General features: G+C 42.7%; 1 protein-coding gene across 1 annotated transcript; it reads left to right on the plus strand.

The window, feature by feature from the left end:
- The first annotated feature begins 1,639 nt into the window (after positions 1 to 1,639).
- On the plus strand, positions 1,640 to 16,027 carry LOC141918739 (RNA polymerase II elongation factor ELL2-like). Its single transcript, XM_074813605.1, has 10 exons — positions 1,640 to 1,692; positions 1,876 to 2,039; positions 4,699 to 4,958; positions 7,677 to 7,801; positions 7,944 to 8,031; positions 9,049 to 9,577; positions 11,185 to 11,251; positions 14,653 to 14,824; positions 15,734 to 15,778; positions 15,917 to 16,027. Exons 1-10 carry the CDS (start codon positions 1,640 to 1,642, stop codon positions 16,025 to 16,027), a joined length of 1,614 nt encoding a protein of 537 aa, XP_074669706.1.
- Positions 16,028 to 16,680: the final 653 nt, after the last annotated feature.

Consider the following 16,680-nt stretch of genomic DNA (forward strand, 5'->3'; position numbering starts at 1 on the left):
TTATCCATAACTGCGTGACCATGGTGTTTCAGAACCCAAATGTAATACAGCAGCACCTTGTCCTGGTTCTCTGAGTCAAAGTGAACAGTGTTAACATCTCCCGAAAAGGCAAGAAAATGCCCTGCTTTTGCATTAAGTTTGCTTCAGCTTCTGGAAGATTACGTTCAGCGTCGTATCAATGTGGTCCAGTGGTGTTGAATAACTATTTCTCCCATTTGATTAACTGGGCTATCACAGGCAGAGTTTATGCACTGATCTGGGAAGCTGATAGCAAACAGGCACGTGGACGCTGTTCAGGTTCTCAGTCACAGGCGAGCTTCTGCCCTCAATTTCAGAACAGAGATTTCTCTAGATAGTGGGTTTTGGGAGCAATAAGCGAATGAGCTGATTTAATAGCTCTTTGCCTAACAGGAGATCTCTCACCATCCCCGTCCTCCTCTTTGTCCCCTTGCGCTAGGTCTCTTCTACTACAATACAACCTTTCAGTGAACTCATTTAACTGATGGGATTGGCAAAAAGCCGGATGGTTTAGTGGCAGACCTGGGCAAGCCTGGGGCAGTGTGGGCTTTTGGTTTTTTTGTGGTTTTTTTTTTTTGGTTAAACTGTATCTGAAAGGGGCCAGACAGCTGCCACAGCTGGCAGAAAGCAAGCGGCAGGAGTGCATGCCAGGGCTGAGAGGTCCTGCCTCTGCTCCTGGCTTGCCCCTCCCCAGCATCTCTGATGACACTCTCTCCTTTAGGAAGGAGCACCTTCAGTTAAATTAAACTGTGTTTTTTAAGTAAGATTAAATTTAAGCTGCTTTAGCTCTGAATAATTCCAGATAGCATGTCTAGGTAGTTTTAATGTGGGTTTAAGAATCTTCTTCAAAATCTAATCAGACTAGCGTTCGTGAGGTCCTTTGTAGCCAGCTCTCAGTTTGTGCAAAGTGCCTGCAAAGTTAATGCAAGACTTGTGTGGTGTTACACACAGAGTCATTTAAAAGAAAATAAAACCAGAAAGGACCTCTGCAGGGTGTCTAGTCTAATTTTGTGCTCCAGTCAGGTCTGGCTTCAAAACTGTCTTGGATTTTGAAAATGCCCAGCCTGAGGGGAGGGATTACACATCATCTCAGTCAGTGCTCGACTGTTCCTGTGGTGAAAGGAAAGAGGCAACGGATAAAAGCTGTGCTTTAGATGGCAAGAAGGACCTTTATTTCTGTTGCAAATGCAGGGATTTCGGAACAAGGGATCAATACCTAGCTCTAGGCTATGGACAGAACTGTAGCTGGATCATCTTGAAATGTTGGTCAGGGCCTTGGTCCAGCTTCGACTTTCAGAAATGACGTGGTAAATTGAGACACGAGATTCTTGACCCTTCTTGGAGGCTTGATGGGGAGTTTGAGGGTGGCTAAAGTGTTTTTGGGTGAGCTAAAGCCAGTATCCTCTCTCTGTTCAGAGCCATTGCAATGGCGGGTGCCACACAGTGTACTCGTTAAGAGCAGTGACAGTTAGGCCAGTGTAAACGATCTCAGGTGGAGGGGAGGAGAGATGTGCCCACCTGAGAGCCGGGCGGCTGGTGGAAGGCCCCTGGGGCGGGGCCTACCTGACGTCACAGGGCCGGTGTAACTGCCCGAGTTGTCCTGGCAACAGTCATTACAACAATGAGCCACCAACGCTGCGGGCAGCCTGCCTCTCAAGCACACTACACGGACAGGTAAAACTGATACCATTTGGACATGCAGAGACAATTTGGAATAGATTTACGCCCTAGCTAGCTGTCAGGACTGGAAAAAAGATTTTTCTTCACCTGTTAAGACAGGTTTAAAAGTTCCTGATACAACCATGCTTCTAAACGTGAACTAGCGCTTGGGCTCAACCTTTTCCAATGTTTTTATAGTTCTGGAGCCTCTCAACTCAGTTGCCTGGGACTTATACAGAACAAAATTACAGTGTGTACCACAAGTGATTCCTATCCGACGACCAAAGCGTGCATGGCCCAGCCAGAAGAGGAGTTGCGCAATGGAAGTGCAAAGGTTATTAAACCTGATGGGCCATTTTTAGGTATGGCGGTGTTTCATTTTTTACTAGATGCCTGTATGTTTTTAAACTCAGTAATTCATTTTTTCAGGATTCTTGGGAAAGTCGGTGTGTTCAGAGATCTCTGATGTAGGTAGCTTGCTCTCATGTTACAGTCTGCCCGTGCTGCTTTCAGACATTGGCCCTTTTTTTCCCCCGAGAAAGCCTGCCAGTCGTTCCTCGTTCCCATATCGCTTGACTGGTTGAAATTTTGACCACTGAGGTGAGGGATTTTACCACCCCATGCCCTGAAATTCTCTGGTTCAGTACGTAACGTTTTGTTTTTGTGACAGCACTTTTGAGGACCTAAATACTGTGCTAAGTCATTAGCCTGAATTTGTAATCTAAAAAAATTCACACTGAGGAAGTCTCATATACAAGTTCATAGGCTTTATAGGAAAAACTTTGCTTTCCACACTTGCTAATGCTGATTAAATTTTATTTATGTCTTGGCCATCAGTAAGCAACTGCTACCACAAGACCATGGTTGGTTTTCAAAAAAAAAAAAAAAAAAGTTAAAGTAAGGCAATGCTGGCATGGGAACATGGATTTCATCATTTTCCACAAAACAGAAAGCATTTAGGTGGTATTGTTTGTTATTAAACTGCTCTGAGTACCGTTTTCCTGAGGAGCCTGGAGCTGGCTGCAGAGAGGTGCAAGGTGAGCATCCCCTTTCTAGGCACTCAGTGGTACGGGCAGCGGCGGTCCTGCCCGCAGCAGCGAGCTGAACCAGGTACATCCATCTTCATTACGTAAAACAGGCTCTCACTTGGCTGCGGCCGCAGTCGTCCGCCAGCACGGACATCCCTGACAGCGATGGTACAACGCTTGCTCTGCCTCAGCAGGGCGTTTGAAGCCAGCTTTGTCACAGCTTTTTGGAGATACAACACTAAGTGTGTGTGGTCTTGACACTAAGGCAGCTCAGCACGGGTTGATACAGGGACATGGAGTGGGGACTGCTTCCCCTGTATTGTCTAAACTGCTCTTTAACGGCAGCGTGAGAGGAGCCACTTTCATGGATTTCAAAACTTCTCCTTGGGGAAGTTCTATTTTACATGTGAATGATCTGCATGATTCCTGTTGGTGGTTTAAATAGATCTTAAGCGAATATTTAACATTAAATAAATGGGGTCTGAAGATTGACAGTAGGACAGTTAGGATATTTGGGGGCACTTTTGTTTCAGACTGGCGTTGAGGAGGCTCAGGTAGGACAGGTCTTGTTGCTGGTAGGTCACGGGGGTGACTCTGCAGCGTGCTTCATGCAGTACAAATCAGGAACTGCGGTTGTTAATCATGTTAATGCTTGGTTATGTTCTCCGTTATTCTTTTTAAGGGATTCAGAGACATGACTTCAGGAGGTGTTTTGTTTGAATGCTGGTTACACCATCAGCTGTGCCGGGGGTGTGTGTGTGTGTATCTACACAGAAATTAACTTGTCCCGATGTTTGTAATGCATTCAATTTAAAACTGCTAAGTTCACACTGTTCAAAAAATGGAACTGTGTGCATTTGCATGATTAGCTTTCTTCTTGAAAACCAGAAGGGCAAAGTCCAGGGAACATGCAGGGTGCCAAGGTTATAAAGGTTTGGCCTCCACTGCAAAACGGAAACAAATTCCTGCTACTCCTGAGGACAAGCAGTACCTAAGCACAGCTCAGTCTCTGTGTGTCTGATGGAGAGAGCAAGCTCCAGATTTTCTCACCAATACTCATTAAGTGTCCCTCATGTACCAAACGTGAGCTGTTGGTTTCAAAAAAATAGCTGCTTTGTGTCACATCCTCTGTTGGATTGCAAACAGGTTTTACTACAATGATTTTCTGTAACATTCTGATACTTTTCTGGGTTTTTTTGTTGGGTTTTTTTTTTTTTTTTTTTTTTTCCCTGCCTGATAGCAGAGCAAGGAGCTCAGGTCTTTTTCTGGAAAGCTGAGATTCAGCTCGGGTAGTGTTGTTTTTAAATTCTGGATGCGTTGCTTGCGCACACTTGCATTGTTCCTCCAGTTGAGAAACACATCTTTTTATAGAGTTTGATCCAAAATGCTGTGCAGGCCATGTTTTAAAACTTCTCCGGCCTTGATCCCAAGAACTGTTAAATTTTGGGTGTACTGTTGCTGACAAACCTGGGGTTATTTAACACGAGGGGAACGTTTCAGCTTAAAACGTGGTGTAAGTTATGGTAGCTCAAAAGTGATCAACACCAAGTGTTGGTAGTTTCTTTAAGCAGTGATGTGATTAATTGTGTAGACTTGTTCTCCCTAGGCATTTACGGGGGATCCTTTAGTTATATGGAAGACCTTTGCATCACACTTGGGAGTACTCTCCTGAAAAAAATGCCCGATTTTGAGTATTCGGTGCTTGAGCTTATAAACTGGAAAAATAATAAAAGCACCATGTATATAAATAATCAGTAAAGCCTTCCTACCGGCATCACTCCCCAGTTGTTTTAATACTGAATATTTCTTTGTTAATGCCCAGCTCGATGCAGCTTTGCTACCTGTATTCTTATAGATCTTGAAATGCTAACTTAAGTCATTTTTAGAGTTTATCTGGCTTGGTAAAGTCTTTAAAACAACTTCCTTGTCTTCTGCCAATCTCCCACATCATTCTCTTTTTTTTTTTTTTTTTTTCTTTTTACCCTTATTTCAGGAAGAAAAGCACAGGTCAGAAAAGCACCACAAAAAATTCCAGATCCTGTGCCTGTGAGGAAGAGATCAACGCCCATGAACCCTGCAAACATAATAGGGAGGACTTGCACACAGAATGTGGTTTGTCGGCGGCCGTACAGGGATAGGGTGATTCATTTGTTGGCACTGAAGAATTACAAGAAACCAGAGTTACTCACTCGCTTGCGGAAAGATGGTGTCTACCAAAAGGACAAGAATTGCCTTGGAATGATCCTTCATCAGGTGAGATCATAGAGTTTGTGCCAGAAATTTTTCCTTCCTGCTATTCTTTTCAAAATAATTTTGAGCTGTGTCACTTCAGTGTTTAAATCAGAAAATAGTAAACAACTTAATGCTTCTTGTTGAAGTTTTTCAATAAACTTCATGCAGATGCCCCAAACTGCAAGTCAGTGTGAGGAAAGGAAAGACAGATGAAAAAATTCTTGGCGAGTGGTTTTGTTTTGCTAGAATGCCAGGCAGTATTAACTATTTCTAGCTTTGTTTCTCCTAATGTCTTATTTTTTCCCTCTCTCTTTTACTTGGACTGCTTAGTTGAGAGAAGTTGACTGTGCGTTCTCTCAATTGTGTGAAATAGTTTGTCATAGTACTTCATGGTTTTTGTGACGAGTTTATGTGGAGAGAAATTTGGTAACTGCAATCGCATGGGTTAGTACTTCGTTTGAACGTGGCTGGTGGCCTGTAAGTGGTGCTTGACTTCCCTTGGGATCTGTCGGAATTGCAACCAAGGGAAGGGTGTTCCAGCGAAATCGTAAATGCTAAAGGTGGTGGTCCGATTTTGAGCATATTATTTCTTTGCTATCATGTGGACTGTGTCTTTACCTTCCTTGAAACTTTTTTTTATTCAGTAGCTTTTCCAGTGCTCCTTTAAGTTCCACCTGTATTTCTTTATCACATCCCTCAAAATTATTGGTAAGTCTATAATGTTGTAGAGGTGAAACTTTTAAGCTGCGTGTTCAAGAGCGTCACTTATTAATTTGCTACAAAAACAGTTCAGAAAAGGCTTCTTAAAGTACCGTAAGATGCAGTGGCTCCTCCCTTACTTTTCAAATACTCCCTGTACCCACCGACTGTGGCTGAATTAGGCACGTATTAATGGGTGAAGTAGGAATATTTCCTACTTGTCTAGGAAAAAAGTGTTTGGGAACCTCTTAAAGTGAGCAAAATTCAACATTTATACAGCTTTGGTTGATCCTACACTGAATTCTAAAACCTCATTCCTTGAATATGTTAAGTGTTATTGTTTTGTTTCCCCAGTGCGATGGTAGTTGTTTTTTTTCCACCCCGAAGACAGACACAATTTAATGACAGCCATGTTCTTACATACAAATTGAAGTAGTCAATCTATATTTTAAGTTGGTTATAAAATTCTAAAAGCTCAGCTCCCTAGAGCGTGAAAGGTGCAAAAACTTCCTCTTGTCCCATTATGCTTGGCAATGTTTAAGGAGACTTTCCTGGAGTCTGTTTCCTGTATGTGGTGTGAACCTCAAGGAACCAGTACCTCAAGGTACTGGTTTGCATCAGAAGTGGTCGTGTTAGCAACGCTACACCCTGAAAAGCCTTGCTCATGTTTTTCTTAGCTCTGTAATGAGGTTTTTTTTTTGTACAAATCTAAAATCAGCAGCCTGAACTTGCTAAGATCTGATATGCACAGATTTGCTTCTCTTAGAATACAGCTTTAGTTGTTTTTAACAAGTGAATTACTGTTTAAGGGTATCTTTGTTACTTTTAATTGGTTTTTTAGATGGGGACAGACAGACGTGGACACAGGCATGAATTTGCAGTATTTGCCATGTTTTAGAGGAAAAAAAAATAGGCTGAGCTGAAAAGTGGTGGTGGTGTGTTGATGAGTAGTTATTCCACATTTTGTGTCAGGCAAAGAGAGATAGTTTTGGGGGTTTTCCCTGAAACTCTGAACAGGTGTCAGGTGATGGAGTCTAAACCAGCACTTTGGGTGTCAATGATCTCAAGGGCTTTTTAGCTCATTTTAACCTTTTGAGTATACTTTGCATTTTTCTTAAGGAAGCTATAAGCCCATTTTATTTTCAAAGGTATAGAGCGAGGCATGCACACAAGCCTCTCGTGACAATACTGAACCCTGCGTCTGCAGAAGGAAGCGCACATCTGGCCTGCACACCTCCCCTTAAACATTTCAGCACTAAACTATCGTTAGACATGAGTACAGTTACTTTTTTCCCAATTGGTAAAACTTTGATATGGCTTAAAACTAATGGGATAGATGAAGAATTCATCTTTGTACCAGAAGGACTTGTCTAGCGCTAGTTAGGTTATCAGGTACAACTGTTCAGTAGACAGATACAGTTTCTTGTGGCCCAGGCACTTGAGAAAGCAAAGCAGTTCTGTTTCTCAAGACAAATGACGACATAGTGCGTTCATTAATGTGATGATGGAAAACAGGCGTTGTTCCAAGCACAGTCTGTGCTCTGCCATTGCCGTATAGCTGTGTACAACCAAAGAACAGCAGGTGTCCTCCTGAAGTTGAACAAATCTGAATTTGTATGTGGAGATAGTGTTCTTCAGTTCTTAAAACCAAACAAAACAACAAAAAGCCCCAAACAAAAAAAGGCAAACAAAACCCCCCACAAAACAGGCCTCTCAGCATATTTCATGCAGTGAATATTTAAAGTTTTGGCATAGTTTGCCTTGATTCCCAGTGCTGTATTACAGACCCCTGGTGCAGAGAGAGGTTTGCAGCAGTTTGGGATTTTCTTACCTTCAAATTTCTACATCCCAAGTTGACCACATTTTTAAAAATTGGTGCTCGTTACATGAGAGCTACTTGGATCTTCACATCTAAAAAACCCGGAAAACTGGTGTGTGATTCTGTTTTCAACTTTTATTTTACTTTGCAGTACCAATCTTATTTCTGCAGTGTGCATTTAGGTATCATGAACATTTATTTTCTTAAATGTCTGCCTATAGGTAGCCAGCCTGAATACAAAGGATAATTCTTACAGTCTGAAGGATCATCTGTTTAAAGACATTCAAAAAGATTGGCCTGGATACAATGAAATCGATAAACAGTCATTGGAGTTAATACTTTCTAGGTAAGTTCAGTCTCTAGGGGAAGGAAAATTGCCATTTAAAAAACTTGTTCTGGGAAATGAATGTCTGTCTTCCCTATAATGAAAGAGCTATGACATAGACATTTTTTGCCTTGTAACCTGAAATGTTGGGTCATGCTTACAGAAAATTAAATTCATCTGAGGATGCCCCCAGCACCAGTCATTCGGGATCTCCTGTAACTCCCAGTAAAGATGGCCCATCAAATGCTCAGGTATTTTGTACTTTTTTTATCATTATTTACAGTGTATTAAGATTTATCACACTTTACACTGATGTAAAAGTTGTGATGTGAAGCACTAATATTGTCTTAAACACATGAAAAACTGAAGCATTTCTCTTTGATTGGACGTTTCTTCCTTTTAAAGGCGGTTGCACTGTCAAGGACTGCAAAAAAACTTAGTCACGTAGCTTTAAGGGCTGCTACATTTAGTGTTCTGTATTTCAGAATGTTTATTAAAATACTTAAGATAAGATGGGAAGCACAGAAAGCCTTTCACCACTGAGCTATTTACATTTACACAGAGGAGGGAGGGCACACCTCTGTGTTTCCCTAACTTTCTTTCAGAGCACGAAATGGTGCAGGTCCCAGGGACCTCTTCCCACCTGCCTCCCTACCCACAGAACCCAGATTTATTCCAACAGGGTGGCACAGAGCCGTGCCTGGGGCTCCCGGCCCAAGCTGCCGCTTGTACATCGACGTGAGCAGCGTGCGCTTGCTAGAGGAGAGGATGTGAACCAGCTGGAGAGCAGCTGGGACAACAACTGCAGCAAAACTGGGGGGTTTACCCGTTCTTATCGGCTTTGCACATCACACGCTCTGAGAAGCATGCCGCTGCGTGCTTCTCAGGGCCGCTTTAGGACATCGCGTGGCTGTGTGCCAGCAAAAGCTGACTCTTCACCTGGTGTGTCCGAACGGAAATCGGTGCCTAAACGGTACCAACCTGACCTCCTCGTTTTGGGGAAGCCTTTGCTAGAGCTGCTGAAGAGAGTGTCTTTCTCCCAAAGCCTTTTAGCTGTAGGTTTGAAGAACGACTTGTTAATCATAAAATTAGAAACCAAGGATGAAAGAAACCATGTATTTAGCTGCAGTACTTCCTCGTTTGACAGCTAGTTTTGGAGAAGAAAGATGTGTTTTCAACAATTGCCAGTTCAGAACTGTTCCTTTTCCAGAACGGGAGCAAAACTTAGTTCTGCTGGTTTTTACGGGCTTTTTTCTTTATTATCACAGAAAAGGGTCTTGGATTCCTCTTTCATCGGTCCTCTGAACAAAAAGAAGAGGATCTCTCGCCTGGGCAGTGGAATCCCGTCCCCGCTCAGAGAGCGCTTGTCTGCCTTCAGGGAGAAAGCTGCTGCCGCCCCTCCGCCGTCTCCCCGCCCCACGACCACCTCCATTCCCGCTCCTCACCCGCTGCCAGGGGCGCGCCTTCACGCTTCCAACCTGCCAAAACCTGCCAGCTCCACCTCCCCCAGCACCCCTGAGGGGCAGGGGACACAAAACCTGCCCATGGACAGCTTCAGTCCTAATAGCACTAAGGCCTGTGAGGACCAGCAACAAAAATACACCTCTTGGAGTTCTTTGGGGATCCCAGAGCCTGCCGGGGTGCAGGTGAAGCCTCCTAAGTCCACAGGCAAGAAGCGTAAGGAGAAGCATGAAGGCAAGATGCAGCACACTGTGAGTGTGAGCATGGAGGAGAAAAACCTCAGAAAAGAAGAAACTGCCGAGCTGAGTACATCCTCCTGTTTGGATTCGGGTGAAGGTATTAATAGGCTGCTTTTCCTAACTCCTGTATGGGTAACCGTGGTGCAAAGAGACCTGTAAAACGAGGGACTGGAAACACAAATGGTCTATTTTTTCACTTGGCTTTGTCATTATCCCTACTTTATGGTCATGAAGAATCCATATTGGTTTTCCGCTGTTGTATTACCTTGTAAATGTTAGTTCAAACAGAACAACATCAAAAAGCAGAAGCTGTTCTGCTGGAAGCTTATCTAGAATTTGGTTCATTTTTAAGAATTCTCCTGGACATACTACACAGTGCCCACGTGGCTTGGGATTTCTTTGCAAATATTTGTGCTTTCAGATATCTATGAATTTATATACAGGTGAGGGTCTTTCTGCAGATGCCAGTAACGAAATTCTGAACAGCTAGGGAAGCAAAAATCTGCACTGCATTTCAAGTTGGTGCTTACACTGAGCCATGTCAACAAACACACCTGAATTTTTGGAAATGAAGCGCTCGCAGTGAAACTGTTCACCTAAGTTGTATTGTACATACCGCGACCATTAATATTGCTGTTTGCATTTCTCTCAAATGTTGCTCCCATTTTTACACCACTTTTTCTACTGCTGTACTGCGTAATAATTTTAATACTAAAAGTAAAAGAATAGAGTAGAACATCACATGATAGTTCTTTTTTCCCCATGACCTAAAGCTCGGAGAGCTTAGAGATTGCAAGAACAGTTGAGCTTTAGCAGAAATACTGTGTTTAAGCAGTGGCAGTGGAAGCAAACAAAGAATATATAGGACTGTGTGTTTTTTAACTGCAAGACCCCAGATGAAAAGCAGAGAGAGATTACCAAGATCTTGAGTGTTCCTCCGTGTTCCAGCTAACTTTTCCTTATGGCAGCTATTTTTCTTATTTATCAAAAAGTCGGGAGGCTCCTGAAATATTCCTTTAAAAAGAGGGACTAGAGATTAAGTGTACCGTGCTCTCATAATGCCGTTTAAAAGAGCAAAAGAGCAATTTACAAGTGCAAATAACTTTCAAAGCCAGTTTTGCCACGTTAATGAGGAGCAAGTCTTTGTTGCAGGTCATTGAAGCCTGAATGCCGGGAAGCTATATACAATGCTCCTGACTTTCCTGCTTAGAGTGCTGAAATTAAATCTGACCTTGGATATCTGTAATTGGCAGGGAAGGAGGGATAAAAACATGGCATGAAAAGAACTTCAGCTTTCTGCTCTATTTCTTGCTGGAACCTGGACGTTGAGATACATCTATATCTACATAGATACAGATACATCTCAAGCTGTTGTCTTTTGTGCAGCCACATCTGTTGCTGCATAATTTGAACGGCTGTGCAGACGCCACATCGTGTCTTCAAATAAGAAAAGCTGACCTTGGGTTAATACTGCGGTAGCGCAGAACCTGTAGAATAAAGTAGCCGTGCCCTCTTTCTAAAGCCCGGTACTGCCTACTATGGAGAAGGTCATGTGAGCCCTATTATTAACTTACAGAGCTTATTCCAAGTAATTTACTGTGAGAATAAAACTCTAAAGGATGTTTTCAAGCCCATTAAGCTGGTATTGTTTGGCTATATTAAAAATCTGTTTACCGCAAGTGTCAAAATTCTGCTTTTCTGTAGGAGTTGAAGAAACTTGCACTGCCTCCACAGGTTCTCCTTCAGCAAGCCAACCACCAGACTACTTCACGTGAGTAAAATAACAATTAACTTTCTTGCCACTCATTGAAGCAGATGGAAAATCACCTATAAAAACTCTCGTTTAGCTACAAAATTGAGAATTGACCAAAATGTAGTTTTAGAATAATGACAAGTTCCTTCAAGTCACCCAGCTGCCTCATTCAACTACCTGCAAGTTTTACACTCTGAGGGTGTCCCTTAATTATTGCGGTGCGAAAAGAAGCCATAAAAAGTATTTTTAATACCCTTTAGAAGAAGACGTAAACCATTTAATTTCCTTCTTCTTCAAGAACACCATAAGAAAGGAACATGAACCTGCGCTGTTTTCTTTTTAGAGGCAAGGCAAAACAGGAGGAAAGCTGAATGCTGGAATCCATAAATTTGAACACCTTTCCTGCACTTTCACTGCTTAGTGCATTCTAAGGTGGAAAGTGGGGAGGGAAGGTAGCAGACTTTAAAGTCCAGAGTTACAAAGCCTATATGTGAGCTAACGGGAGTTAACCGTCAAAGTTATTTCTAAAGCTTTGATGTAAAATGGTCACTGGCTAACTTGAAGCTGCAGCAAAATATCCAATTTCACCGCAGAAATGCAGACCAAAGAGCTAGAGAAAACAGGAGAACCTCAGTTCAGATTTTAACTTTTACCTGCTTAATTTTGACTACAAAGCAAGATAAAAAGACATTAAACTTGCATGTGAAAGGTAACATACCTACAGTGACTGCCATGTTGCAGTCTGTAAAACTACAGAAGGGCTTCCTGGTGAGTTTACTTTTGGCTCCTGAACAAGTTGTCAAACATCAGATTGACATTTCCAAAAAGCTGAAATTTACCTCCTCTATAAAGAAGCTTTTCATCCGTGACAAGTGTTAAAGAACTTGCTTTAAAATGAAATACCTCTAATACCAGAATCATTTGGTTGCCTAAATAGTTTTTGACAGTATCAAAACTTTCCTAGGAGGAGGATTTGTCTTTACCGTTGCAAAACAGGGAAATAGCTTCTGCAAATGCCCAGTGTCTGGGCTTTTCCCCCACTGTTTTACTGGTGGCCTTTTTTTAAAAATGCGAAAGTTGAAGGAGGCCGCAGCGGAATAATTGTGGAATAACGTGGTCAGCGCCACCTGAATTTCTAATAAAATGGGCTTTTTGGGGGGAGGATGGGCACAGTGGGGAGCAGTCTAAAGCTCTTTCCTCGGTTGGAAGGATGAGTTTGAGAAGGTTTTGAGGGGCCTTCGGTGCTCAGAGTTGGAACGAGCACCCCGACAGGTAAAGCCAGGACGAGCCCGACACTTCCTAGCAGCGCAATTGCCCAGCGTCAGCCGCAGCAGCGGCGCTGAGCCCATGGTCGTGTCTGCGGTGCAGGAGAGAGGGAGAAGTGTGTTAAAACGCTGCGAATTGCCAAGTTCAGCAGCTTCTGTCAGAGGAGTAACATCAGCAAGGGAGGTCAGGCCTCCGCCTAGCGCTTGAACTTCGGAGCATCTTCTGCCTGTGCTGAAGCAGACGGCATGGCAGCGCTGTGCGTCTCACTTACTCTGTTAAGTGATGCTCCACGGAAAGACTGAAATAAGTCTGGCCCTGCAGGGAAGCAGTTTAGTGCTTCACGTGTTAGGCTGAGAACTCAAACCGATGTTTAATTCTCGGCCTCTGCTGGGTGCCAATGAAGCGATCCAGCTCCCCGCTGTCTGCTTCCCAGTCAGCTGAGGGCAGGGATACTGAGGAGAAAGGTTATTTGATGTAATCTAGTATTAAAGTTGGATGCCAATAGCCACTGTTAAAAGTTTAAAAAAAAAGCCAACACAAACCCACCACCACCAAAAGACCAACCAACCAACCAACCAACCAAAACCCAAAAACCCCAAAGAAACCTTCATGCAAGGTTTCATGAAGTTGGTTTAGTTCTGACTGGGATTAAAAACCTTAACAAAGACTTCCCTGTGAAAGGAGCAACATCTGGAGCAATCTCACAGATAATCTACTGGCCACAGTGTCCTGGAAAAAAATTAGGGTGTGCTGTTTCAGACTGATCACTACAGAAAGATTGAAACCTGGGAGCACCTACAGTTTGATCCAGTTTAAAGGACTTTGGTAGTTTATTTCAATTTCTCTTCCTGTCTAAGTGCTCTATAATTCATGAGTATAATCACAGCGTTAGCATAAAGATACTTTCCATCTTAGTCTAAAGAAAGATGCTGAGAGTAAAGGAACTCAAGCTTTTTAGGCAAAGCTTAAGGAAGAGCTAGACAAACCAAACAGATTCACCTTTCTCCCCACTTCTATCCCCATTTCTTGCCTCTGCACACGCCTACATTGCGAGTGCTCTGCTGGGCTCTACTCCTGTGCTCAACTCCTGCTGTGGGATGTAACTGTGCACAAGCTTCACAGGTCCTTCCCAAAATGCTGGGGGGCACCTGTAGTTTTCTTTTAAAAACCATCCAGCACTCTAACCAGGTGCCTCTGGCCTGGGATACATCACTGAGCAAAGTTGTCATCTGCATTGGTGCAGACTTTCAAGTTGTTAAAGTTTTACTGCTCGTTAAAATTAATCTAAAGGTGGTTTGAAGGATTTGTCCCCGTGTGGAGGTGCCTGTGTCACCCAAAGAGAACAGGGTCTTTAGGCTAGGAGGACCAGAAGCACTGGTGTGACAGCGGTGGGAAGTCCTATCTATTACTCGCATTCCCGCTTCATCTTGGATTTGCATAATGACCTTGTTAAATCTGCTCCTGGTGATTTGAGGGAGAGGGGAATGAAGAAAGTTTCAACCGCTTCAGTGGCTTTAAGCATTTAAGGGTTTTTCCCTCCTTAGGAGGTGATGTGATGGGGTTTCTTTTTGTTTCAGACCTCTCTGCAGTTTGTTTGTGTTGCTGTATTGCAAGTGCCTTAGTTGAGTGGACAGCAATGGAACTGGTGTTCCCTAAAATAATAAAATGTTATCATTAACTATGCTTGGCTGTTAGGGTTTTGGCTACATTGGTGCCTATCTGACTGCATCCAACACTGTAAATGTAGTCCCTTCCAAAAATGTAATGGAAATGAATTTTCAAAAGTAAATATAATCTAATTAACTTCTCCCTTCATAGAAAGAGATTATAATCTAGCAGTTTCTCTTCTCTCTCTGAAGCTGATGCATTTATTGATCCTTCTATATTTGAATGATTGCTTATGTTTTCTAAGTATGCTACGCCTTCCTTGTGCACCTTGTGAATGACACTCTAAGAAGTAAAATATTAGCAAACAGCTCTCACAGAAATATGGTAGATTTCTGTCATTACCTAAACGCTTTCCCTTGGAGCACGTGTGCTTACTTGTAGAAGCAGTCAGTCACGTAGTTAACTGACTTAAAGCTTGGGTGTCTGTGCTTGATATTCATTATGTCCTTGGTGTGAAACTGCATGTGTGCTTATTTTTGCACCAGAAAATACACAGCCATAGTCTCATACGAGCAACGCCAGCGTTACAAGAATGACTTCTGTGCAGAGTATGATGAATACAGGAACTTGTATGCTCAGATGGAGAGTATCAGCCAGCAATTCAGGAGTCTTGATGCACAACGGCACATGCTTTCTCCAGGTTCCAAAGAATATAAGGTAAAGAAGGATAAAAGTGTCAGGATTGTGTTTCATCTCCCTCTTATCCCTTCCAAAAGCCCACATTTTCAGCACAGGCAGACCTTTCAGTATATATATCTGTTAAATTATATGGGCGTGGTTTTAAAACGAACATCTGAGACTGAGTAACCGGTCGCAGGGCTGGAACTGCCAGACTGGCTCATGCTTCGCTGTTGAGGCGTGGGGGTGCTGCGGTGCTGTTACACAGACCGGTGAGAGGATTGGTAGCGGGTGGAAACCAGCAGCTGTAATGCCAAAGCTTTCCTGACCCTCTGTTTCCCATGGTTTTATACACTTAACTAAACCTGCAGCCACAGGTTACCCATCTTCCTGATGCTAGCTATGATTCTAGCAGAGAAGGGTGTTCAAAAACTGATACTCTGGCCTTCCACTCAGACTTCTCTGATTTGGACATACAAATTCCTCATGTTCAGTACCAGAATTCTTTAATTCTGTGTGCACGCTGAGGATTCTTGGCTGGCGTTTTTTTAGTTTTTGGTCAGATTGCAAGTGTATTTGTGAGCAGAAGGAGTATTTTAAAATCCCTGGTACTGCTCAACTAGACAAAGGGAAACCTTTTAGAATGGGCATACATCCTCAGACCCTGTGTGGGCTAGCCTGGATTTTTGAAGCTTGAAAAAACCCTGCAAAAAGTTGTTCAGCCCTCAAACTCCACCTGTCTGAGCTGTCTGCGAACAGACAGCAGCGTGAGCGACTTGTCAAAGGGAATCGTCAAACACATGCCCCTTCTGTTGCCTATTTACATGTTTAATTGCATATTTGGGGTGATGTGGGGGGATGGGAGGTTATTTTTGCATTTTCTGGTAGTAGTGAAATGTTCTTCATGTTGTCTTCATGTTTGTTTGTTTGTTTGTTTTTTCCTTGAAGATGCTTTGTGAGGAAGTCTTAGAAGAGTACCGAAAGTTGAAAGAGGTATGTGTAACACCAGATTTGTGGGAGGTAGTAATCACTGAGCCTGGCTCAAGGGTATTTTTAAGCAAAGGACATGAAATATTCAACTCTGCAGAAACGTTTTCATGCCATGATTTTCTTTTTATCTTATCTTTACAGTCTAGCCCCAGCTACTTTGAAAAGAAGTGTAGATGCCAGTATCTCCACAGCAAGCTGTCCCACATTAAGAAACTAGTAGGGGAATTTGACAAACAGCAACAAGAGTTCTAGCACTAGTCTCCTGCTTCGACCAGGACACGTGAATGGACAGAAGCTTATTTATTTAAAACTTAAGATTAGTTTCTCTAAGATTCTAAAAGGTAGCATTGAACTTTTTTGTTACAGAAGTTTCCGTATTAGCAGAGTTAACTACTTTTATTGTTGTTGATGTTGCTTACATGTGTATTTAAAGCTGCTTTTTCTGGTCCCTTCTTTTCTTCAAGATTTTTGTGTGTCCATTGAATTAGTTTTAGCAGTAGATAACTGGGGAGCCAGTACCTTTACTATGACGTTGTGCGCATATTAAGAAAAAGTTGTAGCAAACTGAAATGCTGATGGATAGATGTAAGGCTGTTTTCCGACCTTTCTTGTTAATGCAAACTCTTTGCCTTAAATGGTAGAAGGTTTAGAAATTAGCAGAAAACAAAAAAATCACATTGTTTTGGAGGGTTAAAGAGGCACGTAGATGTGCGGTATACAGGGCATTTTGTGACAAAAGAAACTCGCCCCTGCAATTTAAACTCCCCGTTGCAGTGGCTGGTTGCCTTAAGGTGTTTGGTTGTGTATATTTAGTGTAGTTAAATCATGAGCTGCACTGCTTCCCGCTTTGCTGAAGCACCTGGGAAGCACTACGTGGCCTATCGGTGTCTGGAAGCGTGTGCTTG

The sequence above is a fragment of the Strix aluco genome, chromosome Z (assembly GCF_031877795.1).
Source record: "Strix aluco isolate bStrAlu1 chromosome Z, bStrAlu1.hap1, whole genome shotgun sequence".
Lineage (NCBI taxonomy): Eukaryota > Metazoa > Chordata > Aves > Strigiformes > Strigidae > Strix > Strix aluco.